The sequence below is a fragment of the Pongo pygmaeus genome, chromosome 20, assembly GCF_028885625.2.
Source record: "Pongo pygmaeus isolate AG05252 chromosome 20, NHGRI_mPonPyg2-v2.0_pri, whole genome shotgun sequence".
In the NCBI taxonomy this organism is placed as follows: Eukaryota; Metazoa; Chordata; class Mammalia; order Primates; family Hominidae; genus Pongo; species Pongo pygmaeus.
Genome location: NC_072393.2, coordinates 53548580 through 53576572, shown reverse-complemented (window position 1 = coordinate 53576572; position 27993 = coordinate 53548580). Strand labels below are relative to the sequence as shown.

The 27993-nt window shown below is 55.6% G+C and overlaps 1 protein-coding gene across 2 annotated transcripts; it reads left to right on the top strand.

The window, feature by feature from the left end:
* Positions 1-6: 6 nt before the first annotated feature.
* NAPA (NSF attachment protein alpha) lies at positions 7-27923 on the top strand. 2 transcript variants are annotated; one of them, XM_054462104.2, is made up of 12 exons: positions 7-377; positions 545-983; positions 12167-12246; positions 14805-14921; positions 19916-19962; positions 21965-22042; positions 22284-22339; positions 22413-22497; positions 23350-23454; positions 24614-24682; positions 25796-25846; positions 27176-27923. In XM_054462104.2, the coding sequence occupies exons 2-12, from the start codon at positions 886-888 to the stop codon at positions 27275-27277; spliced, it is 888 nt and encodes a 295-aa protein (XP_054318079.1). In that variant the 5' UTR covers positions 7-377; positions 545-885; the 3' UTR covers positions 27278-27923. The 2 variants fall into 2 exon arrangements, with proteins under 2 accessions (XP_054318079.1, XP_063513571.1); XM_063657501.1 differs by lacking the exon at positions 7-377 and having other exon boundaries at positions 650-983; positions 25796-27923.
* The last annotated feature ends 70 nt before the right edge of the window (positions 27924-27993 follow it).

The window sequence follows — 27993 nt, the reverse complement described above, 5'->3', positions numbered from 1 at the left end:
GTATTTTAGTAGAGCGGGGTTTCGCCATGTTGGCCGGGCTGGTCTCAAACTCATGACCTCAAGTGATCCGCCCGCCTCGGCCTCCCAAAGTGCTGGGATTACAGGCGTAAGCCACCGCGCCCTGCCCTCTTCAGCTATTTTTTATGAAACCAGAGTTAGAGAACCTCTTAAGTTTTTATTTGCAGCCTCTCAACTACTTCACCGGTCTCCCCAAAGCAGTTCCAGTACTGGCCGGCAGAGGGAGCAAGAAAAAGCAGAACGGTTTCCTTTTCCCACAAACGCCTTTCCAAGTGAAGAAACTGGCGAGACCAGCCGCGGGGGCGGGACTAAGCTCTGCGCAGAACTGTCAAACCCGGGCGTGGGCCCCGAGCTGTCACGTGAGTGTCCGCGGTCAGCTGACTGTGCCGGAGTTCCGCAGGGAGGGCGAGGGGGGACTCCCCCGCCCCAGCGCGAGCCGAGGCCTCCTGCTGATTGGTGGAGGAGGATCCAGCGGCAACACCGTGGGGCGGGGCCTCGACGGTGGGTACTGCCATTGCTTCCGCAGGGTCACGTGGGAGGTGAGGTACAGAGCGCTGGGAAGAGAGTGGAGCGCCGTTCGCCGGTATGTGCGCATGCGTTGAGGTCTCGGGACGCCGATTGGGGGGTCACGAGTCACGGGCGGCGTGCGGCGGCTGGTGGGGGCGTGGCCGGCGGAGCCGAGCGCCGCGTTACGAGGCCGCTGGTTGGCCAGCGCTAGTCACGTGGTTCCGGGCCGCAAGCGGCGCGCGCCGGTGCGACGTCAACGCAGCCGGGCGAGTTCTACCGACCTGTGTTCCGCGGCCGGGCCGCGGCTGAGTCTTCCCAGGGCCAGGGTTGGGCGCTTTGCTGAGTCCCCTTGTGGCCGCCATGGACAATTCCGGGAAGGAAGCGGAGGCGATGGCGCTGTTGGCCGAGGCGGAGCGCAAAGTGAAGAACTCGCAGTCCTTCTTCTCTGGCCTCTTTGGGTGAGAAGCGGGCTGAGGGGTCGGCCGGGACCTAGGCTGAGAGGACGAAGGAGTCACGCTTGGAGGTGGCGGGTTAGGGCACGCAGAGCTCGGGCCGAGGGGACGGAGAGGAACCTGCAATGAGGTGACATGGCCTGAGGCGGCAGAGGGGACACAGGCTGAGGTCCAAGAGCCTGGGCCGGGGCCACACGGTTTGAGGAGAGACGGTCTGACATAGCGGAAGGGATTTGGGCTGAGGACACACGGACCGAGGCGACACTATCTTGAGGCGAGGAAGGGGACCCAGGCCGAAGACAGGCCAGCGGGCGGGGGAGAACCTGGACCGAGGGAGTACGTCCTGAAGCCTTGGAGGGGACCGGCCTAGGGGGACGGAGGGAGTCCGGGAGAGAAGCCAGGTCCGGAGGCTTTTCGGAGCTCTAGGAGAATCTGTTTCAAGGCTCTCAGGCGGCAGTGATGGGGCCTGGGGCCTGGGGCTGAGGATGCCTGCCCGAGGGACTGACCTTTTCAACCCCTGGGGCAGTGGATTTGCGTGGGCCCTGGGCGGTGAGGGTGGAGGCTGAAGGGGGCTGACACCAGGCGGAGGGGCTCAGGGCTAGATGATCCTAGGAGCGGTGAGCCGCGTCTGAAGTGTGGGGGGTGCATGGGGTGAGTACGGCCCTGGTTAGCAGTGACTAGTTTAAGGACAGCTGAGCGGAGGAACCCGGGATGATGGAGTCAAGACTGTGGAGGTCTCAGCACTTTGGGAGGCCGAGGTGGGCAGATCATCTGAGGCCGGGAGTTCGAGACCAGCCTGGACTACATGGTGAAACCCCGTCTCTACTGAAAATACAAGAATTAGCTGGGCCTGGTGGTGGGTGCCTGTAATCCCAGCTACTCGGGAGGCTGGGGCAGAAGAATCACTTGAACCCAGGAGGCGGAGGTTGCAGTGAGCCGAGATCGAGCCACTGCACTACAGCCTGGGGGACAGAGCGAGACTCTGTCTAAAAAAAAAAAAAAAGGGAAAAACCTGAGGAGGCCTGGGTTGAGGCTGGAGACTCCTGGGTCGGGGAATGCGTGGTGGTGGCTTGACCAAGGAAATGGAGGGATAACAGGGAGAGACAGGGGGACTGAGAGAACCAAAACGGGGATCAAATTCCTGCTGTGTGATCCTCGAGTAATAGGGATGACAGAGACATGCTGAGAAGAGGGATGGGAAAAGGCCTGGGAGACAGAACTAACGCATATGACATGGCATAAAACTCACGTTAGCTCCTAAAAGCTGACACGACCATCCTGTGATAAATTTAGTGGCTTAGAAGTGTCAAGAGCCCAGGTTTGAAATGTGGCTCTGCCACTTACTTCATGACTTTGGGTAAATTGTTTAGTCTCCCTGTTAAAGGAGATCACAAATCAAACCTACCTCCCATTTGCTATGAGTGTTAGAATTGAGCCTGGCATGGAGTTACATCTCTGAGAGTGTTAGCTGTTGTTAATGTGACTTCCCAGAAGGAAACAGGTTTGGAGCATGCAGAGAGCTGATGGGGTTCAAGGTGGGCGCCCGAGCGGAGAGGTCTGGGAGGGGTCAGGAGAGGGAGAGACTGAGAAACATGAGTGTGCTAAGAGGAGCTGAAAGGGAACAGAAAAGGGATCCGCAAAGACTTAGTAGGGTTGAGAGGAGCATGAGGCTCTGGGCAGAGGAAGGAGAAGGGAGTTTGGCAGGGGGCGGTGGTGTGTGTCGGGGGGTGGGATCTGTGCTGATGGGAGGACCCGAAAGGGTCAAGGGGAGGCTGTGGAAACTGAGAGGAGGACTGGGAAAGGACTAATGGGCTTGTAGAGAGAAAGGTGTGTGGTGGCCACTCAGAAGCAGAGCCTGGGGACGGTGGTGGGACTGGGAACATCTGCAGAAGGCTGGAGAAGGGGGTTTGGGAGGAGGGCCTGGGGATGGGAAGAGACTGTGGTAGGAGCCTGGCAGAGGCTGGTAAGACACGAAGGAGAGGGATCTTTCCAAGAGAGGAAGGAACAGGAAAAGGGCTCTGGGCCACACCCCTTGTTTGAGGTTGGATAATGTTTAGCAAAAGAACTTGAAGAACATGATGGCGAATTGCCTGGTGTGGAGAAACATCCGGGGCTGATGGACTGTATTGATTAGGTGAAAAATGTTTTATTTTAGAGGCTGCGAGGAGAGAGAGGGTGTGTGTGTTTCTTTTTCTTCACAAGGGGAGAAGTTCAAGTGCTGTGTTTGGGGGTGGGGCCACGAGCTGGGTTTTTGGTGATAGTTTTCCTGGGTGGCTCTGGGTATCTGGTCCCTTTGGCCCAGGGATTAGTGGGCTGTTGGACTGTGTGCTTGGAGGGAGCAGCTAAGTCAGCCCCAAGGCACTTGCTACCTGGTTGGGAAGGCAGGATGAACAGCAAACACCAGTAAAGTGGAATTACCTACTGTACGGAGGGGCTCGATTGTCATTCCTGTGACTGTCTGAGCTCAGAGGAAGCAGTGTGAACCAGGGGGAGGCTCTTGGTGAGGAATGAGCTGGGCCCCAAGGAACCCCAGGACTTGCTGGGGAGTGGGGCCAAAGAGGGTGCTCTAGGCAGCAGGGATGGTGCAACAGAGATCTACCGTGAGGGGAGGTTCTGCCTAGAAAGACAGGGAACTGAGATCCAGAGGGATCAGAAATGGCTTCCTGAGGGAGAGGCCCCAACCCTGGGGGAATGAACATGAGTTCTGGGGTGCTCTCTGGCAGGGAGCAGCACTCCAGGCAGGGATTATGATGGAGCATGCCTTAGGAAGATGGAACACAGGGAGTTCCATGTTAGACCATAAAGGTGGAAGCGGCAGGTGAGGCCAGACAAGGAAGGTCTGGTGAGCAAGGGCTGGGCCTGGAGGAGGCACTGGAGAGCTCTGAGGAGGCTAAGGGAGGCCCATCCTGGCGAGCTCCTGTTTGCCTTCTAGAAAGGACTGCAGCAGCTGGTGTGGGGGAGAGTGACAGCAGGAGGCTGTTGCAGTGCCGGTAATACTAGCAGATGCTGGTTATTAAGTGCTCGCTCTGACTCGGACCCAGGCCTGGGCCAGGATGGGTGGTGTGGATTTAGTCCTCACAAAATCCCCGTGGAGGTAGAGAAACTTGGGGGCTTAGAGAAGTTGACTTATTTGCCTAGCCCCACAGTAAGTGGGAGAGGTGGCATTCAAACCCAGTTCTGTGTGATTCCAGAGCCTTCTCACTTAGCCCCTTTGCTGTGCTACCACGGTAGTTTCTCCTCGAGGTTCATGACCATCTCTGGGCACTACATTTAGGAAGGATGTTGGCAAACTAGGTGTGTTGGAGAGCCGCCACCCTCTTAATTGTCCCCCCATGGCTGTTTTCTCCAAATATTTGAAAAAAAGAGCTGGTGTGTTCATCTCAGTTCCTTCCAGCTCCCAGAGGAGCTGACCTAGTGCTGTGGGAGTGTGAGTGAGATGAGGACAGAGGGCAGGGAGGATGGGAGGACCTGCTTGACGGGTGAGAATCACTCAGGCACCTCCTCCTCTCTGGTCTGGGTTTGCATGTGTTCAACATTTCATAACCCACCTTTATTCAAGGTCCTTGGTAGCTGCCGGGACTGGAGAAGGGAGCGTTGGGGCTCAGCTTGTCCTTGGTGCCTCTCCCTTCCCCTTTGGGAACCCCAGCAATGACAGCGTCCCACATTGAGGGGCCTCTGCCCCTGTCAAAGGGCAAGTCAGAGAGCCCTCACCTGGGACGCAAGGCGGTGCTGTCGCCTGCCTTGGTGCTCAGACGCCACCCTTGCTCTTCATTATTTCTGGGCTGCCAGACACTAGGGGGCTTTGATGCACCAGCAGCCACTGAAGGCGACAGCAACAGCCAGTTAGGAGAAGCTCAAATCCATTCCTGTTCCTCCCCTTGGTGATGGGGGCGCAGCTCAAACTTCTGCTCTGGAAGCAAAAAGACGGAGACTTCCTAACTACAGTACAGAGTGAGCCAGCAGCAGAAGGGGACAGCTGAGTCCAGGCGCTCTAGTTCCTCCTCCCTGCTGCATGTCTCCTGGGGAATCCAGAGTGCCTGCTGTGCCCTTTGGGGATCGTACAGGTTCTGAATGGCAGCTCTGTTCCCTGGGGCTTTTCCTCATCCCTGATGTCTCCCAGCCACCTCCCCTGCCCCCAAAACAGCCAAAATAAAAACTTCCTTTCTCTTGGATACAAATGTGTAGAGGGCGTTTCTTTATCGGTGAAATGAAAATCATGGTAACTGTTTCCTCGGGTGGTTTTAAGGATAAATGAGACGATGCATGGGTAGTGGTGGGAGCACGGTGCCTGGCTCTGCTAATGTTTATTAAGGGCTCACTGTCATCTTTATTAGTAGGTATTGTCATTGGAAGTTGAGCTACAAGTGCTGGAGAAATAGGTGGCAGAGGGTGTTCTGTATACAAACAGTGCATTCCTAAGATCAGATCTTGACAAATCAGTTCCTGTTTGAACTACCTGTAGGCAGTAACTGCAGGACCCTGGGAGGGCCAGCTTGTCTGTACAGGGCCTGCCCGGGGTCTTGGCTGAGACTGGTGTGGGCATGAGCTTCCAGATTTCTCTCCGGACTGCCTTCCTCTGCAGAGCGTGCAGAAACCCCGGCACCATTTCCAATGGGCACCCTGGTGAATCACAGTGCCCTGCCAGCTGCCAAGATCCACAACTGAAAACTTGGCATCTCTTGCCCAGTCTCAGAGTGGAGTCTTTCCTGAGGGCACACAAGGTTTCTGGGGAATCCGACAGTTCCTGGCTTTCCTGATGGGTAGGACTTTGCTGCCTGGCCATACAAACATTTCCGTCTCCTTTTTGGGATGGGGCTACTGAGAGACAAGGGTCTTTGAGAATACCTTTTAAGAAAAAGGAAGCACATTCACCCTTGGTCTGTGGTGAAATATAATCCCGTTGGGGTGCAGGAGGGCATCCATATAAGAAAATAAGAAACAGGGCACCTGCCAGGCCGTGTGGCAGGTGAGGTCCTGGCTCTGAGCTTATCATCTCGAAGGGCCGTGGGCCTGTATGTATTTTGAGCATTGTGCAGTAAGGGGTGGGGCAGTGGGAGGCCAGGACTCTGGAAGCCGAAGGAGGAGCAGCACTTAGCTAATCTGGGGTGGAGATGAAGCCCATGCTGCGATTCTGAAGTAGGGAAGCGTGCCTGGAATCGGTCCTCTGCGGGGCCTGATGAGAGGGATGCTCTCGTTTACTGAGCGCCCGCGGTGTGGCCAGCTCTCTGCTGGGCACGCCGTGGGGTGCTGCCTGCAAGATTGCTCATGCTTCAGCAGCCCTGCAAGGTGTGGAGTCTTATCCCTAGTTACACATGAGGAAACGCAGGCTGGCACGTGATGAGCTGGTGCTGAGGCCAGGCCTGTCTGACTACTGTCAGCATTTATTTTATTTTATTTTATTTTATTTTTACCACCACAAGCAACTCTCTAGAATTCCCATTCCTGGGTGGCAGGCACCCCTTTGAGCGTATTTCTCTTCCTTTGTATAATAGCAACCATTTGAGCACCTTTTCCATTCTGCGCTCTGTACCAAGTATTGAGTATGTGTCATTTCTCATCCTCCCAAAGACTCCTCCCAGGCCAGATTCATTGTCTCCATTTTATTTCATTTTTCATTTTTGAGAGACAGGGTCTTGTTCTGTTGCCCAGGCTGGAGGGCAGTGGCGCGATTGTAGCTCATTGCAGTCTCAACCTCCTGGGCTCAAGTGATCCTCTCACCTCAGCTTCCCAAGTAGCTGGGACTGTAGGCATATGTCACCATGCCTGGCTAATTTTTAGTAGAGTTGGGGTCTCACTGTGTTGCCCAGGCTGGTCTCAAACTTTTGAGATCAAGCAACCCTCCTGCTTTGGCCTCCTAAAGCCCTGGGATTGTAGGTGTGAGCCACTGTGGCCAGCCATGCTGCCATTTTATAGATAAAGAATGGGATCTCAGCACTTTGGGAGGCAGAGGCAGGAGGATTGCTTGAGTCCAGGAGTTCGAGACCAGTGTAGGCAACACAGGAAGACCCTATCTCTTATTTAAAAAAAAAAAAAGCCTCGGGGATAACTAGCCCCAGGTTGAACACTTAGCAAAGTACCTGAAATGGACTTCAGCCCAGGTCTCGCCACCCCAAAGTCATTCTCTTTCTACCCCTTGTCTTTGCCCAGACAGGCATGTCACAAGAGGGTCCTGTGGCGATTTCAGAGCTGGGCAGTTAGCCTGTGACGCTTTATTCTTTCACCGTTGTTAACCGGGGCCTGTGGAGAGATGGGAAAGCAGAGCTGGGCTCAGGCCCCGCCCTGCAGGAACTCATACTCTGCTTGGTCAGGCAAGGCCCACTGCAGAGTGGCGGGAGGCAGCTGGTGGTTTCGCGCTTCCAGGTGATACTGGTGGCGGTGCCTTCAGGATGCTGAGCCTCTGGCAGCTCCCAGCTCCAGTGCAGTCAGTGGACTAGCAGGGCTGGTGGCCCCCGGCTCCTTGTGCCAGGGTGGACCCTGCACCACAGGCAGCCTTAACTTTTTCTGACGTTCCTTCTGCCTATTGGCTTGTTACTGGCAGGCTCGATAGGGGGCTGGCTTAATTCATCCTCCTTTGCCTGGAGGGTGCTCCACGCAGCTCCAGCAGAGAGCAGCCTCTGCTCGTGAGATGAGGGAAGCCTCGGCAGTACAGGCTCCCTGGCTTCTTTAATCTAGAGGAGGGGTGGGAGCAGGCAGGGACCTTGTCCTCCCTCCTCATTTTCCCGAGGACCCTTGGGCATGGGGAAGGAAGCCTTCCTGATCACTGAGTGAGAGGCAAGGGCAGGACTGGATCCCTAGGGCCCCAGTCCTCTTTCCCAGCCCTGCTGCTTCCTGGCAGGGTAAGCTTGGACAAGCCCTCTGCCCTCTCTGAGCCTCAGCTTCCTCGCCTGTAAAGCAAGGGCGGCACCCAGAGGGCTCTCGTGAGGAGCTGTGGGCTCCTTCCAGGGGAGTGCCCGGGAGGCAGGGAGCACCATACACCAGCCGTGATTAAGGCACATGGTCTCGAGAGCCGTGCAGGAGGTGGGCTCACGGGGAAGACACAGGCATGTGATGGGCCCTAGGACACCTTCCCCACTGAGGGTGCTGACTGGAGACTTGGAGCAGTGGGCCTTAAGTCTGAGTAGGAAACCGTAGGCCTGTGGCTGTGGCTTCCACAGAGGCAAGAGAGATAGAGTGAGTCGAGGACCCGAAATGGGGGCCTGACTTTGTCCACCCTGCCTCGTGAGGTCCTTCGGGAGCTGCAGGTGGTGGGTCAGGGCATGGTGTATTTCTGGCAGCCAGGAAGTGCCTGCCGGATGGAGGAAGGAAGGAGGGGGCTAAGACTCTGCCCTGCACAACCCCCTGGCCCAGGTCCCATCGGGCATCTGTGCATTCCTGGCAGTGCCCAGCCTTCCATATGGCAGTCGCTGAGGTTGGTGGCTGTGTTTGGGAGACCTGAGACTCCTTCCTCCGCCTTGGAGGGGGAGAGAGCAAAGCTGAGCGGGTAATTATAGACAGCCCTGCATCAGGCAGCCCAAACCAGTTCCCTCTATTCCCGGAGTGGCTCAGAGCTGTGGGATGGGAGGAGTGAAGCAGAGGCAGCTTGGGGGAGGTCAGTGGGGGAGGGACAGTCAGCTGTCACATGTGCTGCCGCCCAGGCCCTCAGGAGAGGAGGCCCAGCTAACTTTTCCTTTCGTGTACTGTTATCTCGTGGCACATAATAAATGCTCGGATACCTGTTCCCCAGGTGAATAAATGTGTATGTGAATGGCTTCTTCAGGATCTTCCACTGGAACCTAGGCACATCACTTTCCCCCTTTGGGGACTTCACTCCCATTTCTAAAAGAAGAGGATGGGACTCTGGAGATCTCCTGTCATCCCCTGGCCATGGTAATGGGCAAGACCGCGGGGTGCAGGGGAAGAGGAGGCAGGCCTGGGGCCTGAGCAGATGTTAATCCCTCTGGCCTTTCCACCCCACAGTTAGAATCATTGACCCTGTGCAGGGTTGGCTGTGCTTAGCCTGGGATCATAGAATTTCAGCCCAGGCAGCTGGTAGGTTTTGTGTCCGTCCTGTGTCTGCTCTGTCCCGCTGAGCTGAAATAAACCCAGCTGGGCTGACTCCTCTCATTGTTGATTGCCTGCTGTGGGCCGCTCGGTGACGTGGGTCATTTCTGCTCATCTAGGGTCTGTGCTTTTTCAGAGAGTGCATGGAGCTGGATAGGACTTAGTCACACTCAAGAAGAAGGGAAGGCTGAGCTGGGGGACCTTTGGGGTGGGCAGACCTGTGATTAAGGTCTGAAAATGTCACTTTAAGAGAACATTCCAGAGAAGGTCCTTCTGAGGGTTTTTTGCAGCCAGGCCCCAAAGGGACCTTCAGGATTCTCAGCCAGAAGGTTTTGAAAGTTTCTTACCTCTCCAAGGCCAGGAATGGGTTCTAAAGAAGTCATTCCAGGCTGGGCACGGTGGCTCATGCCTGTAATCCCATCACTTTGGGAGGCCGAGGCGAGTGGACCACTTGAGGTCAGGAGTTCGAGACCAGCCTGGCCAACATGGTGAAACCCTGTCTCTACTAAGAATACAAAAATTAGTAGGGTGTGATGGCACACATCTGTAATCCCAGCTACTCAGGAGGCTGAGGCAGGAGAATTGCTTGAACCCGGGAGTTGGAGGTTGCAGTAAGCTGAGATCGTGCCATTGTACTCCAGCCTGGGCAACAAGAGCGAAACTCCATCTCAAAAAAAAAAAAAAAGAAGTCACTCCAAACAAGGCCCAAGGTGTGTTGGGCCGGCTGAGGTGAGGTGGGTGAGGGAAGACAGAGTGCAGCAGGGCGAGTACAGGAAGAACACATTGCTCAGAGCCACTTCCCGGGGACAGCAGAGGGTGGGAGACAGCATCAGCACAGCCCCAGAAGGCAGAGGGTAGGCTTTTCATCTGACAAGATGACAGAGAGGATAGGAATAAATAGATTATTTACCTGGTGTGATGTGGATTCAGGAGGCCAGGATCCCTGGCCCAACCAGCCCGCCCACCGTGGGAGCATTTATTTGCCTGCTGACATTGCCAGGCCTGGCCGCTGATCTGATCGCTGGTGGCTACTTTCCAGGTAGTCAGTCTCAGTCAGTTTTTCCTTCTCAAACTCACCTGATCAGCTGAATTACCTGGGCCCCCCAAATCCCAATTGTTAAAAATCTCAATTGCAGGCCCCATCCAGACCCTACTGAGTGAATCCCAGAGTGTGTGACTGTGGGACTCTGGTTTGATAAAATGAGCACTTCATGTGGCTGAAAGGGATGGGCAGGTTGGACACACTGAATCCGCAGTGCAGAGGGAAGGAATGCTCACATCCCAGCTCCCAAAATTACCTTTGAGCCCCTCCACAGCTGGGGTTGGTGTGGACAAGTTTCCAGGTATAATGTTGGGCCAGTTGATACAGGGTGTGGGATGGGGTGGTGAGGACAATTTGAATGGGAAAATACCCACTCCTCCCTTTTCTCTTCGTTAAAAATAAACAAAACACTAGTTATGCCAGTGAAGAGAGACCCTGGTATCCATTTGGTGGGACTCCAGAGTGTGTGGATTTTATTCTACTGATTATGTGGATGTTGGGAGTTTGAGCAGTTACAGAGACTACAGACCTCGCGAGCTAAGCCTGGTTGTATTATTAAGGGCAGAAGAATGCAGTGGGACTTACGGGTTTGAGGTACTAATGAGGTCCCCCAAGTCAAGAGGAGGCTCATTATGTACATGTGGAGGTCAAGAAGCCAGAGTGAAGCTGCTCAAACAGGGTGCCCTTTATGTTTTTAAATTCCTGTCTATCTCCCAGTGTGGGACAATAAGTTTTTGGGGGGTTTTGCTGTTTTAAATAATGCTATGCTGAACATCCTTGTTACTTTTCTGATTAGTTTTTTTAGGATAAATTGCTAGAAATGTACTTCATTGCTGGACCACAGGGCCAAATATAAATCCTAATACTTAAAAATATGTGTGTGTGTGTGTGTATGTATAGATATATACACACATATATACATATACACATACATATATACACGTGTATATATGTACACGTGTGTGTATATATGTTATATATGTATTTTTTCTTGAAAAGATGTACAAACAGTTGAAAAAAATTCAGACAGTACAAACGCGGGATGCCCAGTGAATAAGTCTGCCTCCCACACCTGGCCCTCCTTCTGCAGGCTCCACCTTAGAGAAAAATGCTGTTACTAGGTTTTTGTGTATTTTCCCAGAAATATCCTATGTTTATATAAACATGTATGTTTCTATTCTTTTCACTCTATTTTTTATTTATTTATTTTTTTTTAGACAAGGTCTGGCTCTGTCGTCGTCCAGGCTGGAGTGCAGTGGTGTGATCTTGGCTCACTGCAACCTCCACCTCCTGGGCTCAAGTGATCCTCCCACATCAGCCTCTCTAGTAGCTGGGACTACAGGCGTGCGCCGTCACACCCTGCTAATTTTTTGTATTTTTTGTAGAGTTGGGGTTTTGCCGTGTTGCCCAGGCTGGTCTCGAACTCTTGAGCTCAAGCAATCTGCCCACCTTGGCCTCCCAAAGTGTTGGGACTGCAGGAGCCATGAACCACCACACCCAGCCCACCCTCTTTTTTTTTAAACACAAATGGGAACATTTTATATCTACACTTTAAAATAGTGCTTCCCATTTCTTTGTATGACTGTGTGATATATGTGCCCAGTCCTGAGCTGGTAATGACACACTACAGGGCTGCAAGGTCTTTACTGAGCAATCACAGAGTGCAAGGCGCAGGATTAAGGCTCCCTCTGTGAAAGCAATATGATGTCTTAACCTGGGCTAGTCCCCCAGAATGCTTTGCAGTCTCCCGGGGAAAGGGGATTTGTAGCACGCCTGGGACCCAGTGGGCCCCTAGTATCCCAGGCAGGAAGTAGAAGAGGCTGTCAGACCCTGGGGTTGTGGTGGGGTCAGGAACTCTTCGCCCCACTACCCCAGCAAGCACCCAGTATCTACCCCAGTGCTCCTGGAGGGAGCCGGTGGGCCCGAATTGAGTGTGCCATTGTATGCAGGGGCAGGGGCCCCAGACTCAGGAGGCCTGGGGGAAGCTGGCTTCACAGGTGAAGGGTGAGGGATAGGGGCACGTTTGTACCGGCACTGGAGCAGAGTGCTTGCTTTCTCCTGGATAGCCGACTAGATTGTCTCCTTTTTTTCTTTCCTTTTTCCCCAGAGGCTCATCCAAAATAGAGGAAGCATGCGAAATCTACGCCAGAGCAGCAAACATGTTCAAAATGGCCAAAAACTGGAGTGGTATGTCATCTCCGCTAGAGCTCCTCCAAGGTGCTCTCCTCTTCCCTCAGCTTCCACTCACACAGGCCTGCCCAAGACATTGGCCTTGAGGGCCCCTTCTCTTTTTATGCCCTCTCCGGACAGAGAGGATGGGAATAAATAGATTATTAGACCTAGATAAACCCATGTGGATTGATGAGCTCTTAGAATCCTCCTTAAATTCAGAACTTCAGGTTTCCTGGTAACTTCCTTAGTGCTTCCATCAGTGTCTAAATTCTAGGCTGGGGGAGGATGTTCAGGTGATTCCAATAACAACATGAATCATGGCTAATGTTTGTTGAGTACTAAGCGCTCATCATTTAATTGTGTTAGCACAGCAGCCCTAAGGGTCGGTCTATAAGTATCCCTATTTTACAGATTTGGAAACTGAGGCTTGGCTTAGTCTCTTGCCCAGGGTGCCAGAACTAGTAAGTGACAGAACCAAGATTCACAAACCAAGGCTCTGACTGCAGAGCCTGAGTGTTTAACCTGCCCCAGTGAGGCAGGATAGCTTCACAGAGGAGAGGGGTGGGGAGGAGCCCCCCTGGGCTCAGGGAGGCTGGAGATCTGTTTGGAGCTCCCTGCAGGCCCAAGAAGTCCAACAAGCCAGTGTGTTGAGCCCTTTTGAGGCTCATTTCATAATACATCTTTCATGTCACCAAGATTGAATTAAGGAAATACAGCAAGAGACCCAGTGTTTGAACGCAGGGGAGGAATTTCTGACCGTGGAGGACAGGGAACCTGGTGGTGGGACCATGGAGGCAGGGTGCAGAGGTGCACAATAAAATTGATTATCATCATTTTTGAGGATGTTGTTGGTTTCCCAAAAATTCAAAGAGTTATTCCTGAGTTTTCACAAAATACGTTGTAAATAAAGCCAAATGTTTTTTGTATTTTTATGCTCCCAAACTTAGAAAATTCCTCTAGAGAAAAAAAGCTATTTTTTAATTACATAGGTGTTGCTTTTCCCCTAAAATTTGTTACCTCTGCCCCCCAACTCTTCAAAGAAAAGTCCTAGGTCGTTTCCCCCTGGTAATATCCCCTTTTCTTGAATTTTTTTTTTTTTTTTTTGAGACAGTCTTGCTCTGTTGCCAGGCTGGAGTGCAGTGGCGTGATCTCAGCTCACTGCAACCTCCGCCTCCCTGGTTCAAGTGATTCTCCTGCCTCAGCCTCCCAACTAGCTGGGATTACAGGCACGTGCCGCTACGCCCAGCTAATTTTTGTATTTTTAGTAGAGACAGAGTTTTACCATGTTGTCCAGGATGGTCTCTATCTCCTGATCTCGTGATCCACCCACCTCGGCCTCCCAAAGTGCTGGGATTACAGGCATGAGCCACCGCTCCTGGCTGTAATTTTATACTCAAATTTGGAACTCTTGAAAATAATAATGAAATCATATAGTGAAAACCCGGAAGGCTTTGTCTCTTCTGCTGCTCAAAACTTAAGAGGATGGGGCCAGGCCTCCTGGTCCTCTTCCAGCTCAGAAACTCTGACTCAGATTCAGCTGGAGGAGAATGAAGAGGAGAAGCCTCAGAGCTGAGCTGGAGGTGGTCAGCTGCACGAGGAGGAGGAGAGACGCTGCTGCCTCCCAAACGTCAGTTAGGAGATGTGTGGGCAGAATGGCTTGGGACCCACAGAAGCTGACCGTGTGCAGATGAGCACAGGATAGACGAGGCTTCAGGCGCGGTCTCTTGTGCCCTCCGCCCATGGGCACTGGTCTGCATGTATTCATTCTTGGTGTCCACATCCTGTTTCCCTCTCTGGACATGCAGCTCCTGGAGGGAGCCGGCTCTGTGTTGTCCGACCCCAACTCCATGAGCCTCACAATTCGTGCAAGTGCCTTGTCCATGGGTATCTGCAGTGAAGGGAACAGAATGTGAACAGAGGCAGAGGAGTTGGGAGAATCAGGAAGAGCTTTGGGGAGCTGTGGAAAAAGAAACAGGACTTGGAAAGGGGAGTAGATGGGAAGGTGTTATGTGGTTTAATCTCAGTTGCCCCTTGCTTCCCAAAATTACCCCTCCGAAGCCACCCCATGATTCAGCCTATACTTTGCCTTCTAGTGGTCGTTCTGGGCCCTGTGCTTCGAGGCTCCCCTGGGGAGGACTGCCCAGGCTGGGAGGTGCAGGAGGCCACCTCACTCTGTTTTATATCCTTTCCAATTCAGCTCTGTCTGCCTTCTCCTTGGATCTTTAGAAGTGGTGGCCCTGGAAATGCCGGCATAGCTGGGATTAGGGACATGGCATTTTACCTGGGCTTACCCTGGCTCTCTTTCCATATACCTGGGGCTCAGGGCCTTCCCCCGAGGCAGCTTCCTGCCGCCCTCAGAGACTGTCAGGTAGGCCACCAGGAGCCTTAGCGCAGGAGCCAGCAGACCTGAGGTCTAGGCCTCAGTCTGGGCTCGCTCAGGTCACCCTCGTCCTATCTTGAGGACTCTTTCCGCATTCTCGAGAGCCCGACCCACCTCCCAGGGCAGGGTCTCTGTGGCTTCATAAAGTGTAGAGCCCCACTGAGGCCGGGACTGCCCTTCTCTTCTGTTCCAGCTGCTGGAAACGCGTTCTGCCAGGCCGCACAGCTGCACTTGCAGCTCCAGAGCAAGCACGACGCAGCCACCTGCTTTGTGGACGCCGGCAACGCATTCAAGAAAGCCGACCCCCAAGGTGAGGGCCTCTGCAGGCCACACAGGCTGGCTGCCTGGAGCACCATCCTAGCACCCTGCATCAATTTCTCAGGTTTCCTGGCGGCTCTGGTTTTTCCAGTGGCCGACATGTGATAGGCTGGCAGGGGCGCGCCTGAGGCAGAGTGAGCGTTGACTTTAGAACTGGCTCCCTTCCTTCCAGTTGGCATTCGCGCCCTGCTCAAGTCTCCGCCCCCCTATCTACCGTGTCGGTGCAGCTGATCACCCCTTCCCAATCCCGGAGCATTTGGGAGTGGGAGTTCATTGCAGACCCACCGCCTGCCGGGGAGAGAGGAAAATCTGTTCCGTTGTCAGAATTAACATGCAGAAGGGAGTGGTGTGGGGGGCGGGGAGGGTTCTGAGACCAGCCAGGTAGGAGTTGCTGCCGAAAAGGGAGCGGAAATTAGCCCAACCTGGCTTCCCTACATCCTGGGGAGGAATTAGAGAGAACAGAGCCCGAGATGTAGTTGCCAGAGAACAAATTACTTAAAATGAGAGTGTGCTAGGGACAGAAGCCCAGTTTGGGGCTGACTCATGGTGAGAAAACAGTTTTGTCCCCCTGGGCGCCTCCTGAAGAGGAAGTCCAGCCCAGTGTTTGCATGTGGCGGGAATTTTAATTTATTTTTTAAAATGTTGGTGCCAGGTACAGGTTGCTAATTAGAAAGCACAGGCAGTTTTTAAAAATGACCATCTATTGTCACTGTCATCTCAGGGGAATGGAAAATATATGAATCTTTAAAAAATAAAAAGCAGCTATATAATCTTGGAATAAAGGCCTGTCCTTCCCAAGAGAAGACAGGTTTGCAGCAGTGCAGGGAGCTTCCCCCATGGATCAGCAAGCACTGGTTCACATGCCGTGTTTGGGAACTGCTGGCATATCCCTTTGTCGTGATCTGACATGTTAGTTCCCAGACGTGGATAAATTTGTATTGACCAGTAGCTCTTCTCTGTCCTTAGACTGACCAGTTGCTCCTCACCAGCTGGGCATTTCACGCGTTGGCCTCAGTGGTCACATGGTGGGGCTCAGGCCTGGCAAGAGGCCAAGGAGCCGCCTTGTAACTGGGTGGGCCATGGGGCTTGCCTGGCTGGTAGCACTGGGCCACAGCAGGCTGCGTGGTTGATGCAGTGATGACCCAGGGAGACCCTGGGTTGATTTTAAGCTTGACTCGCCACAGGGAGTCTCCATGCCTTCCATTAAGCTGCCCCGCCAAGCCTTTCCTTCTGCTCCCTGGGAAACTGATTGGCCTAGAGGTGCTGTCTTAGCATCTGTGATGTTCAGCTGCTGCCCCATCTGGAGTGACTGGAAGGACACTCTGGGGCAGCACTGAGCGCCAGGCTGCAGAACAATGAGGGCCATTTGCTCTTTCAGCAGACCCCTCACTTCCTGCAGACAGGCCCTGCCTGGCAGTGGGATATGGTGGGGTCCCTCCCCTGTGTTTGATCTGAGCTTTTCTAGCTCTCCAGCGAGACTCTGCAGGGTGTGAGCCTGGAGTCTGGATGTCGCCCTTCCCTGGCCTTAGGAAGCTCAGAAGGTGGCTGAGGACTCCACCGGTAGGAAAGTATAAAGATGATGCCACATCCAGGGCACAGAGGCCGACTTGCACAGAGCTGAGGCTGGGGGTGGTGAATTTGGCTATGGGAGATCTTTCAGGGAAGAAAGGGGGCAATTCTGAAAGGAGAGCCTCACCTGGGTAGAGCTGAGAGCAGGTGCCATGTCCAGAGCCCTGGGGACGTGGTGCTGAGCAGGGAGGGGTGTTAGTGCAGCTTCCAGAGCTACAGCCTAAAGATGTGCACCCCAGCCATGACTCCCAGTGGGGCAAGGGGCACACTGGCATCAAGGGCAGCGGCTGCTTTGTGTCTGAGGCTAGTCAGGCCTCACACAAGGCCAGGTGCAGTGGCTCATGCCTGTAATTTCAGTGCTTTGGGAGGCTGAGGCAGGAGGATCGCTCGAGCCCAGGAGTTCAAGACCAGTCTGGACAACATAGTGAGATCCTGTCTCAAAAAAAAAAAAAAAAAAAAAGCCTCACAGAGAATGTCATGTAGCAACTGTGTGTGGCTCAGCAGCACAGGCAGTGGGTGGTCTGGGAGGACCCTGGGCAAGTCAGTCTTTTGGGCCTCTGTTTCCCCGTCTTTTAAAGCAGAGACTGCTGTGAGATGATGCAGTCATGCCCAGTGCGGCACCTGGTGTGTGATAAACTTCCAGTCAGGACACCCTTGGCTTTCATCAGTCCAGGGGCCCCGGCCTGCCCTGGGCTCCCCACAGCCTCTGCCCTTGGCCGGGTGCGTTGTGAGACAGCGCTGGAGGCCCGATTTGGAACCTTGCCTGGCTTCCCCAAGCAGGTGGCCGGTGCCCTGGGGCCATCCTCATCACTGGTCTCCTCAGCAGCCTAGAAGGCCTCTGTCTTGGGTCAGCATTTCTAGGGCTTCCTCCAGGACTCCCTCCAGAAGGACCTGCCCCCAAATGGCAGCTGGAGTGTGCCTGAGGCCCGGCTGGGCTCCCGAATTCCTCTCCCTCTGCAGCGGGTGGCCTGCTGCCACCTTGGTGATGCTCATATGTGTTATTGGTTCCTCAGTTACCCAACCACGGCTGCTGCTCAGGGCACACTCGGGCCAGCGAGGCCTCTTCCTGGGCCTGCCTGATAGCTGGGGCTGGGGGCAGTGTGTGTACCTGGGGCAGGGAAGTGGCCCGGCCCCTGCTTGTCCCCCACTTCCTCCCCAGCTGCCATTTACTGGGTTTCTACTGTGTACCAGATGCTTGGCATCTTTTAACCCATTTGATTTATTTGTGCATTCTGTGATTTGGCCCCATTTTACTAAGGAGGAGATGACCAAGTGTAACCAGGAAGGGCTTCAGAGAGGCAGAAGTCAAGCTGGGCATCGCTGCTAGGAGTGATTGCGGGGATGGGCGGTGGCCTGGGCCATAGCTCCCCAACTTGGGCTGTATTGCTCTGAGCCCCTTTCCAGCCCTCTGTGGGTGGGTGCAGGAGGGGCCAGGCCACAGAGCTGGGTGTTGCTCCACCTGTCCGAGTGCACAAGGCCTGGTGACCTGAGATAAGAGTAGCAGTCATGAGTGTGTCAGAAGCTCGTCCGGGAGCCAGCTGGCCCAGGTGTCTGCTGGTGGCCTGCCGCTTTCCAGGCATGGAGGGGACTTAACCCCATGGGTCCATGTTGCTGCCTGGGGGTAAGCTGTCTCCCTGCTGCTACTGCAAGGACTGTGCCATGCTGACGGCGGGTGCTCCAGAGCCAGTGCCAGCAGGCCCAGGTGGCAGCTGCAGATCTCACTGCGGAGCAGCAGCCTTTGCCGCCTCAGCCCACAGGGTGCCAGGTTGGTGTCCTGGGTGTTCTGGCCAGGAGAGTGAACCAGTGAGCAGCCCGGAGCCTCCATGTGGAGACTGCAGCCAGATGGGGCGGGGCAAGGCGGGCCTCTCACCTCACTCCAGCTGCTGCTCTCCTCCTCTGCAGCGCGGCCCGGCTTAGCCGTTGGTTCTGGGCCCGCTGATTACAGGATGTGTGTGTCTTCAAACTGCCGGATTTAGGTTGTGTTCTCTCCCCTTCCTCCTCATCTGCCCCCTTTTTGCCACCGTTTCCACTTTCTGCTGCCACAGTCTCTGTCTGTCAGCCCTAGAACGTGGACTGAGTGCTGTACCTTCTCTCAGTCCCTTTTGGATCCCCAGAGGTCTTTCCGAATTGGACAAAACCTACAGACCCCACTCCCCAGAGGAGTGCTTATGGACCCCACTGTTTACATGTCAGAAGGAGGGGTTGGACTCCCTGAAAGCCCAGCCACAGACCTGAGACAAAGAGCCTCTGTTCAGATGCCTCCCCACGGAGGGAGTTTGGAGTCCCATCCAGACCTTGAGCCCCTTGAGAGGAGCCCAGCCCCAGCGCTTCTTGGTAGCACCCTCATCTCAGGCGAACATGGCCTGGGTGACCATGGAGACCCCCACGGTGACCAGGAACTTTCAGATGCCCAGGCTGAAGCTCAGAGCTCATGCCCTGTGGCCTGTCCAAGCTCCCTGCCTTTCCCTCTCCCCAACCCAGGCCTCCCTCCCCACAACACCCCTGTCCTCCTGAGATGCGCTAAAATGGTGTTCTTAAAAAATACCCCCTGAGAGCTCATTTCTGTCTGCTAGAAAATGCCTCCCACTCATGCTTTTCTCTCTCCTCCAAATAACTTGTCAAAAAAAAGCCTTTCCCAAATTTAAAATCTTGCAAGAGATAGTACAACAAAGGTAGCCCAGTTCTTCCTCAGTGCCATCCTGGTGTGTTCAGGTTTTTTGGCAAAACCTTTGAGGAGCTGGTGGGTGGCAGGACCAGGTTAAAGGGACTGAGAGCAGAGAGCTCCCGACTGCTGAGATACGAGGAAGAGGGGGCAGTGGAGAGCACACTGAGGGCTCAGTGTTGATGACATCCAGCCTCTTCGTGCCAGAGGTCCAGGTCCTCTTCGTGCAGGAACAGAAGCTGCTCAGGGTCCTGCAGAGATGGTGGCAGAGCCCAGGTAGAACCTGGCACCCCTGTTGCCTCCAAGACCACCTCAGATGCTGGCTTGGCCGCCTCCCATGCCCCCTTCCCCTTTGCCAGCAGCTCAGTCCTTCAAGAGCAGGGCCTTGGCAGGTCTGTCTTAAACACCCGTGGGAGTCTGGCCATCAGCCTGGCCTAGCACTGCTGTGCCCTGTCCCTGGGGTTGTGGGAAGCTGGTAGCATCCTGGCAGCCCGAGGGGAGAAGGGCTCCCCCTGAAGCATGTGCCCAGCAAGCCACAGTCTGCAGAGTCAGCCCTCTCACCAGATTTCCTGGGGCTCAGGGATTCTGTCCCCTTCTTCCCAGCCCCTTGAGAGTGTGTGGCAGCGCTGGCAGCTCTGAGTGCCTGTTGATCTCTCTGCTGGCAGCCAGGTGCGCCTGCGTCCACCTCCTCTCCTTGGCTTCTGCTGAAACGACTTCACTTTCTCATGTTTCCTCCCACCTCCCTTTCTCTCCAGAGGCCATTAACTGTTTGATGCGAGCAATCGAGATCTACACAGACATGGTAAGGGCCGCTTGCTTGTCCTGACACCCCCCGGGTCCCACTGCATTGCCCCAGCCTTGCGTCCCCTCTTTCAGCACCCCCAGCACTGTTCTTATTCTGCGGCCAAACCAGTTGGGGAGGGGGAGGTGGGAGCTGGGGGAATTAGGTCACCTGAGCTGGCCTGGGCTGGCTGGGTCTTCACCCAGCTCCCCACCAGCCTGACAGCCCCCTCACTCCACAGGCAGTCATGGTTTTCATTCATAGAACTTAGGTTATTGAGCTGGGCAGGGTGGCTCATGCCTGTAATCCTGGCATGTTGGGAGGCTGAGGTGGGAGGATCTTTTGGGCACAGGAGTTCGAGACCAGCCTGGGCAACATAGCAAGACCTCCTCTCTACAAAAAATTAGCCTGATGTAGTGGCATGCACCTGGGGTCCTAGTTCTTGGGAGGTTGAGGCAGGAAAATTGCTTGAGTCCAGGCAGTTGAGGCTGCAGTGAGCTGTGATCACACCACTGCACTCCAGCGTAGGCGACAAAAAAAGACCCTGTCTCAAAACAAAAAAATTGGGTTACTGGAGAGTGTGTGTCCGGCACTTCCCCTTGCCCAGCCTTCCCACGAGTGTCGCATTTGATGATCATCTTGCAGCAGGCCACAGGGGTGGGCTCTGCCAACGACAGATGCAGACCAGATGGGCAGCTGCCAACCGGAGCCAGAGTGAAGGGTCCCACCCAGGCCGGGGCTCCTGTCAGTGTTTTCTCTCTCCCTCTTTTTTTTTTTTTTTTTTTGAGACAGAGTCTCTCATCCAGGCTGGAGTTCAGTGGCGTGATCTCCGCTCACTGCAAACTCTGCCTCCCAGGTTCAAGCGATTCTTGTGTCCTAGCCTCTCGAGTAGCTGGGATTACAGGTGTGTGCTACCACGCCTGGCTGATTTTTGTATTTTCAGTAGAGATGTGGTTTCACCATGTTGGCCAGGCTGGTCTCGGACTCCTGACCTCAAGTGATCCACCCGCCTTAGCCTCCCAAAGTGCTAGGATTACAGGCATGAGCCACCGCGCCTGGCCAGCTCCTTTTTGCCTCTCCGTTTGCCCTGTCTGTCTCAGCCCTCCAACCCCAGGCAGGGACATGAGCCCTACCCCTTGCGTTCAGGGCAGTGCTGCAGGGATGACTGTGATTAGAACAATAATAGCAGCTGCCATTTATTAGGCCAGACACTGCAGGGTGGTTTAATCCACAGCCCTGTGAGGTTGGCATTATTGTCATCCCCGTTCCTTAGTGGAGGAGAGGGGCTCAGACAAGTGACATGACTTGCCCAGGGACATGCGGCTACAAACAGGAGTCACTGAGACCCAAAACAAGGTCTGGCTGAGCCCAGGGCCTTGCCCTTTCCTACTGCCCTCAGCAAGGGGGTGGCGTTGGACCAGCCCCTGGTGCAGAGCAGGTAGGCAAGTGCCTGGACACTGGGTGGAGGCGGATGGAAGGTACGAGGCCCTTTGGAACCTGAGGCCTCCCTGGGGACCTCTGGGTGTGCATGGGGGAGGCTGACAGATAGGTGTTGGCCTGGAGGCAGAGCTGGTACTCTTGGGCAGGGGTCTCAAGCCCTCCTTCCCATCCTGGTTTCTCCAGAGCCTTTTGCCAAGTGGCTCTGGACTGGTCCTTCCGCCTCTCTGGCTATTATCAGAGGCTTCCAAAGGGCCAGGGCCTTGGCCAAGTGCTCGTGCTCACATCCTCTCTGGTGTCACACCATCTGTGCCCTTGTGGATGGGATGGAATTAGGCTAAGGCCCTGGAGTGGCTTGTCCAAGGTCACCTGCTCAGCCCAGCACGCATAGCCAGGCCTCTAGTGCTGGGGCCCTCCCTTCTCACCCCTGTGTTCCTCCACCTCTCAGTCTTCTTCACACCTCAGGTCTTCTTCATACCTCCTCACAGGCGTGGCTGAGGGGTGGGAACTTGAAGGGTCATGGGTCAGCAGGCGGGCATGCAGGAGGTCATGAGTCACAGGCAGCCCCTTCCTGTGTCCCCTCCAGGGCCGATTCACGATTGCGGCCAAGCACCACATCTCCATTGCTGAGATCTATGAGACGGAGTTGGTGGACATTGAGAAGGTGAGTGGCAGCAGGGCCCTGCATGGGCTGGCAGCCAGAACCAGCGCTGCTCTCTCTTCTTCCCACCAGAGGAGTCCTCTGGTGTCTGAGTGCCGAGAAGGGGGCATGGGGCGCCGGCAGAACTTGGATAACGGGGACTGGCTGTGTCCCAGGCAGGCAGGGCGGAGGGTGTGGAAGCTTCACGGAGGCCTCCTCTCCCTTCCCTGCCCTCCCCTGGAACCCATCCCCCGTGTCTCCCCAGGCCATCGCCCACTACGAGCAGTCCGCAGACTACTACAAAGGCGAAGAGTCCAACAGGTAGCCCCCTTCCTGCCTGCCCCAGCCCCGCAGGGACCGCCACCACTTCCCCTCACTACTCCTCCCCACACAGCTCAGCCAACAAGTGTCTGCTGAAGGTGGCTGGCTACGCCGCGCTGCTGGAGCAGTATCAGAAGGCCATTGACATCTACGAACAGGTGGGGACAGGTGGGGACAGGTGGGGATGGCGGCTCCCACCCTGCCCCGTCTCAGGGCCTATGCCTCTTCCTAAGCTCCGGCACCTTGTTCTGGAACCACCCCTCCCCCGGCTTGCCCTCTGCCTCTCCCCCAGCATCCCTTGCCATGTCATCCCCCCACCCCGTCTTCAGCCTGGCTGAACGTTCTCCACCTACGACTCCATGCCGTGCCAGCACCGTCTCTCTCCCTGGCTGTGCCCCTCCCACACCCCTCGCAGAGCTTTCTGGAGGGGCCCAGAGTGAGGCTGGCTAAAGAACCCAGAGAGAGGGAATGGGAAGAACTGCCAAGAGGCCCAGGGTGGCCGTGGGCACTCCACCCCATGGCACGATGGTCCTCATCCACAGTGGGAGGGAGGGAGTGTCACATGGGGTCCCCCCAGCGTGCGCGGAGCCCTGCGTGATGGCCGAGAAAAAGGCAGGCAGCTGGCCCCCGGGGAGAGAGGAGCGGGCGCCGCCTCTCATGTTCCCGCTGCCTGCCGCCCCTCTGCCCACCGCCGTGCCAGCCTCCCGTTGGTCCTGACAGCCAGGCTGCCTCCTTCCCACTGTCTCAGGCTCTCAGAAGGCCCACGAACACCTGGCTACAGCCTCCACCCCCCACCCAGCCGCCATCACACCCTGATCTTGGTCACTCACGCACTGGCAGCTGACCTCCCCAAGCTGGTCCCTGGCTCCCTGCCCTTGGGGTCCTGGGTTAACAGGGCCTCACCCCGGGACACAGACCCAGCTCCCAGCTGGCCCCCCAGTGCCTGGCAGTGGCTCTGGGCCTCTGGCTGCTTGCCCTGAGCTCACAGTGCCACTTCTCCGTGGCTACAGGTGGGGACCAATGCCATGGACAGCCCCCTCCTCAAGTACAGCGCCAAAGACTACTTCTTCAAGGCGGCCCTCTGCCACTTCTGCATCGACATGCTCAACGCCAAGGTAGCACACCCCACGCCCACAGGACCACCGCACCAGGCCACCATGTGCTTATCTCCAGGCCAGGTCCTGTTGCCCGCCAAGAGGGACGTGCTCCTCCCTCACGTCTGGCCCCTGTCAGCCAGCCTGTGGATGAGAAGTGTGGTTCTCACAGCTGTGTTTCTTTGCTGGCGTCACCTGCCCACCCAGCCCTGGAGGCTTCTGCGGGTCCAGCTCCTGCCTCACCTAGTGCTTTTTCCTTCATGGGTGCACTTTTTGAATCCTCACTGCACCCCATTAAAGTCAGCACCATTGTCACCGCATCTTATGGGTGAAGATGGTGAGGCTGGGACGAGAGTCCCTTGTTTGAGGCCACATGACTAGGGACCTGCAGCCCCAGTGTTCCAGATCTTTGTGACTCCTGCTGTCATGGCTTTAGCTGTAGCTCACACATGCCCACCTATTTTCAGGACACTTGGCAAAAGAGGGGCCAAAGAGGGCAGTGGGACGGGGCATGGCCAGCGGGAAGGAGCTGGACGGTTGGCGCTAGATTTTGCTTGGCCGGAGTTTTTTTTACCTTTGCCTGGCAGAAGCACGGAGTCCAGGATTTCCTGGTGTTCCTGGCTCACGGCCTGGGGTGGTGGCCCCACACACTCCACACACACACACACCACAGAGCCCTGCTGTGCTGTGGGCACCGGTGGTGGGCAAAAGCTTGGGCTTTGTCAGACCAGGTTTCCATTCCCACCCCATGTCTCACTGTGCCCTGGGCAGGTCACTGCCCCTCTCTGGATCTGTTTCCTCACTTTGAAAAGGGGGCTCACCGTTATTTGACCCTCTCAGGGTCCTCAAGAAGCACCAGCCCCAGGCCTGGCATGGAGGATGTGCTCATTTGTCCCCCGCCCCGGCTGAGCCAGGTGGGAGGACGCAGTGGGTGCCTATCTGGGGAAGCTTCCCCCTCCACCCACCTCTCCCTGCAGCCATCTCTGCAGCCAGGCTGGTGCTGAGCTCAGCTATGGGAAGGTACTGACAGACACAGAGCCAGGTGACACCTGAGGCTGGGGGAGGGGTGCACAGAGCTGACTCAATATCACCCGACATCCCCAAGTCCCCGCAGCTGCTAGGCCAGTAGCTGTGAGGGCCCTCTCGTTACTAACTCATCTTCCTCCTCCCTGCTGCCCAGCTGGCTGTCCAAAAGTATGAGGAGCTGTTCCCGGCTTTCTCTGATTCCCGGGAATGCAAGTTGATGAAAGTAAGTGCTGGGTGCTCCGGCCTCCCACTTCCCGAACCCCAGACGGGGGTGGCCGGGGCTCCAGGTGGGACAATCACCAAGACTTGTCCGGTAGTTCTCAGAGGGTGTCTTTGTTTTGTTTTGTTTTCTTTGGCCATTTGAGTCTCCATTTTCCAGATGAAGAAAGTACAACTCAGGGAGTACTGGAGCTCAGGATGGCTAGGTGGACACACACACACACACCACACATGACACCCTACACACACACCAAACACGTCACAGACACCACACACACCACACACACTACACACACCACACCACACACACCAAACATACACTACACACATCACACCACACACATCACACCACACACACCACACCACACGCTACACACACACCACACCACACACCCCACACACATCACACACACTACACACACATCACACACAGCAAACACATCACACTCCACACATACTGCACACACACTACACACACCACACGACACACCCCTCACACACACAAAACACATCGCACACTACACACCACATGACACACACCCCTTACACACATTGCACACACATGACACACATCCCTCACACACAAAAAACACACTGCACACACACCACACACGACACACCCCACACACACCACATTGCACACACACTACACACACCACACCACACACACCCCACACACACCAAACACCCCACACACACACCAAACAGACACCAAACACACCACTCACGCACCACACATACACACCAAACACCACACATGCCCACACACACCACACCCCAACACACACCACACACACCGACCCCCACCACACACACCACACCCACCACACACACCCCACACACACACACCCCCCCCCATACACACACACACATTCTGTGTGATGTTCTATGTTGGTAAGGTTGCTGTAAGAGCAAGCCGTTTCTGATTGAGTAGGGCAGCAGGATTGCAATACGCCCCTACCCATCCCCAGTTTAACCCACACGGATTGACCCTCTGAGAGTCCTCAGGAAGCTCCAGCCCCAGGCCTGGCGTGCAGATAGTGTGTGCTTTCATCTAATCCAGGCCAGACCTCAGGTCAGCGTGGGCCCCTGACCCCTCTCTGCCATTTGCTTGCAGAAATTGCTAGAGGCCCACGAGGAGCAGAATGTGGACAGCTACACCGAGTCGGTGAGTGCCCAGCATGGGGGGCTAGGCCCCTTCACAGGGATGAGTCTCCTAGGAAAGCTGCCCTTCTCAGACACACTCTCCCCTGACGTTCACCCATTTTTATCTGGCCCCCAGCCCACTGTCAATTTCTTTATCCAGTCACCCCAGAAACCTTACAAGTAGCGCCAACAGGTGCAGGGAGTGTTCTCCCCATTTTATAGATGGTGGCACTGAGGTTGGGGAGGTCAGGAGGCTCGGCCTTGGCCCCTCAGGGGCAGAGCTGGTGTTCAGAGCCACATCTGTCTGCCTCTGAAGACCAGGGTTCCTTGAGTCCCCCAGGTGAGTGTGTGAGACTCACAGTGGGCGCCTTGGGCACCCAGGAGGCACAGACGGGGAGGGAAGAGGTGAGAAGGAGAGTGGAGCTGAGGACATGGGAGAGGCGCCAGCTTCCCTCTGCCTGGTGGAGCCGCCCACGCGGCTCTCTCTCCCTTCCCTTTCTCTGTTCCCAGCGTTCCCAGGCTCAGTGACGTCCGGCTCAGGTCCTGATTCGCTCCTCTAATGGCACATGTCAAGCATTTCTCCCTAGGTGCCCCTCGGGAATGGAAGCCCCTAACTGAGGACAGTGAGCAAATGCCATCCGGTTCCTCCTGCCCCAGACAGTGGGTGGCAGCTCAGCCAGGAGCTCAGGGAGGGGATGCCCAGCAGGCCGTGGCTTCTCTCCCCCGTGCCCCATGGCACTCAGGAGTGGCCTTTTCCATATCTCCAGGCCTCAGTTTCCCACCCATTCAATGAGGATGCTGGACTTTTTTTTTTTTTTTTTTGAGACAGAGTCTCGCTCTGTCGCCCAGGCTGGAGTGCAGTGGCGCGATCTCAGCTCACTGCAAGCCCTGTCTCCCGGGTTCACGCCATTCTCTCGCCTCAGCATTGTGAGTAGCTGGGACTACAGGCGCCCGCCACCACGCCCGGCTAATTTTTTGTATTTTTAGTAGAGACGGGGTTTCACCGTGTCAGCCAGGATGGTCTCGATCTCCTGACCTCGTGATCCGCCCACCTCAGCCTCCCAGAGTGCTGGGATTACAGGCTTGAGCCACCGCACCTGGCCATGGACCTTTTTTTTTTTAAAAGCTACAATATCTTTCTCCCCCAAGGGAAATGTTGTGCCCAGCATAGTCAAGACAGACAAGAGGGAGCTCCCATGGCTGAGTTGGGGCCTCAAGCCCTCCCTCTGCTCCTTCTCAGAGACCAGGGGTGACAGGGACAGATCTTGAAAACCTTGGGACAAGTGCCCTTGGGCTGCAGGGTTGGGAACGGGGAGGAGCATGGCCAGCCTATCACCTGGTGTGCCCTCAGGTGAAGGAATACGATTCCATCTCCCGGCTGGACCAGTGGCTCACCACCATGCTGCTGCGCATCAAGAAGACCATCCAGGGCGACGAGGAGGACCTGCGCTAAGCCCCACCCAGCCCCCTAGTGCCCGTCTTCCTGTCCCATCTGCTCAGAGAGGTGGGGCCGAGACTTGCTGGAGAGCTTCCCTCCTTTCCTACCTGGGGAGTCCCGCGGGCCACAGTGGGCAGGCGGCACCGGGGGTCAGCATGCAGGGGCACCAGAGGCCCAGGCTGCTGGCTGGACAGTCATCCTCTGTTCTCGCTACATCCCTTGCCCCCTGTCCATTTATTTAAGCCCCCATAGGTGCCCTTCACCCCCAAAACCAGCTGTACAGAATCTTTGATATGGACCTATTTGCTAGGGGTGCTGCCGGGGGTTTGGGGTCAGCATCTGGCCCCCTATCTCCTGACCAGCTGAGTCATGAGGCCGGTTTCTGTCTCTCCCACTTTTGTCCCCCAGCCAAGCTCTAAAGCACATGTAGCCGCTGAGACCTGCTGTCTCTGCTGGGGGCAGGCTCCTCTTCCCCCAGCCCCGGGAGCCTCCCCCAGCTTCCTGCAGCCCCGACCTCTCAGGTTAGACCCTGGGCCCTGGAGCTTAGGGGGTTCTCCCCCACCCCAGCCCCACACCTGCTCCTTCCCTAATGCTTTGAGGTTTTCTTGGTTGGAAGCTGCAGCTGGCCCAAGAAAGAAAATAAAAAACAACACTTGCATGAGTCTCTGTTCCTCCTCACCTCTGCTACCCACTCTGCCCCTGGGCCAGTCACCCGTCCCCCTCACACTCCT

What these genes read in the sequence shown, in the direction of transcription:
- NAPA (XM_063657501.1), top strand. Translation starts at nt 886, where the DNA reads ATGGACAATTCCGGGAAGGAAGCGGAGGCGATGGCGCTGTTGGCCGAG. An exon ending in CAAGAAAGCCGACCCCCAAG is followed by an intron (nt 14,922 to 19,915) that starts GTGAGGGCCTCT and finishes CTTTCTCTCCAG; the next exon opens with AGGCCATTAACTGTTTGATG. An exon ending in AGTTGGTGGACATTGAGAAG is followed by an intron (nt 22,043 to 22,283) that starts GTGAGTGGCAGC and finishes GTGTCTCCCCAG; the next exon opens with GCCATCGCCCACTACGAGCA.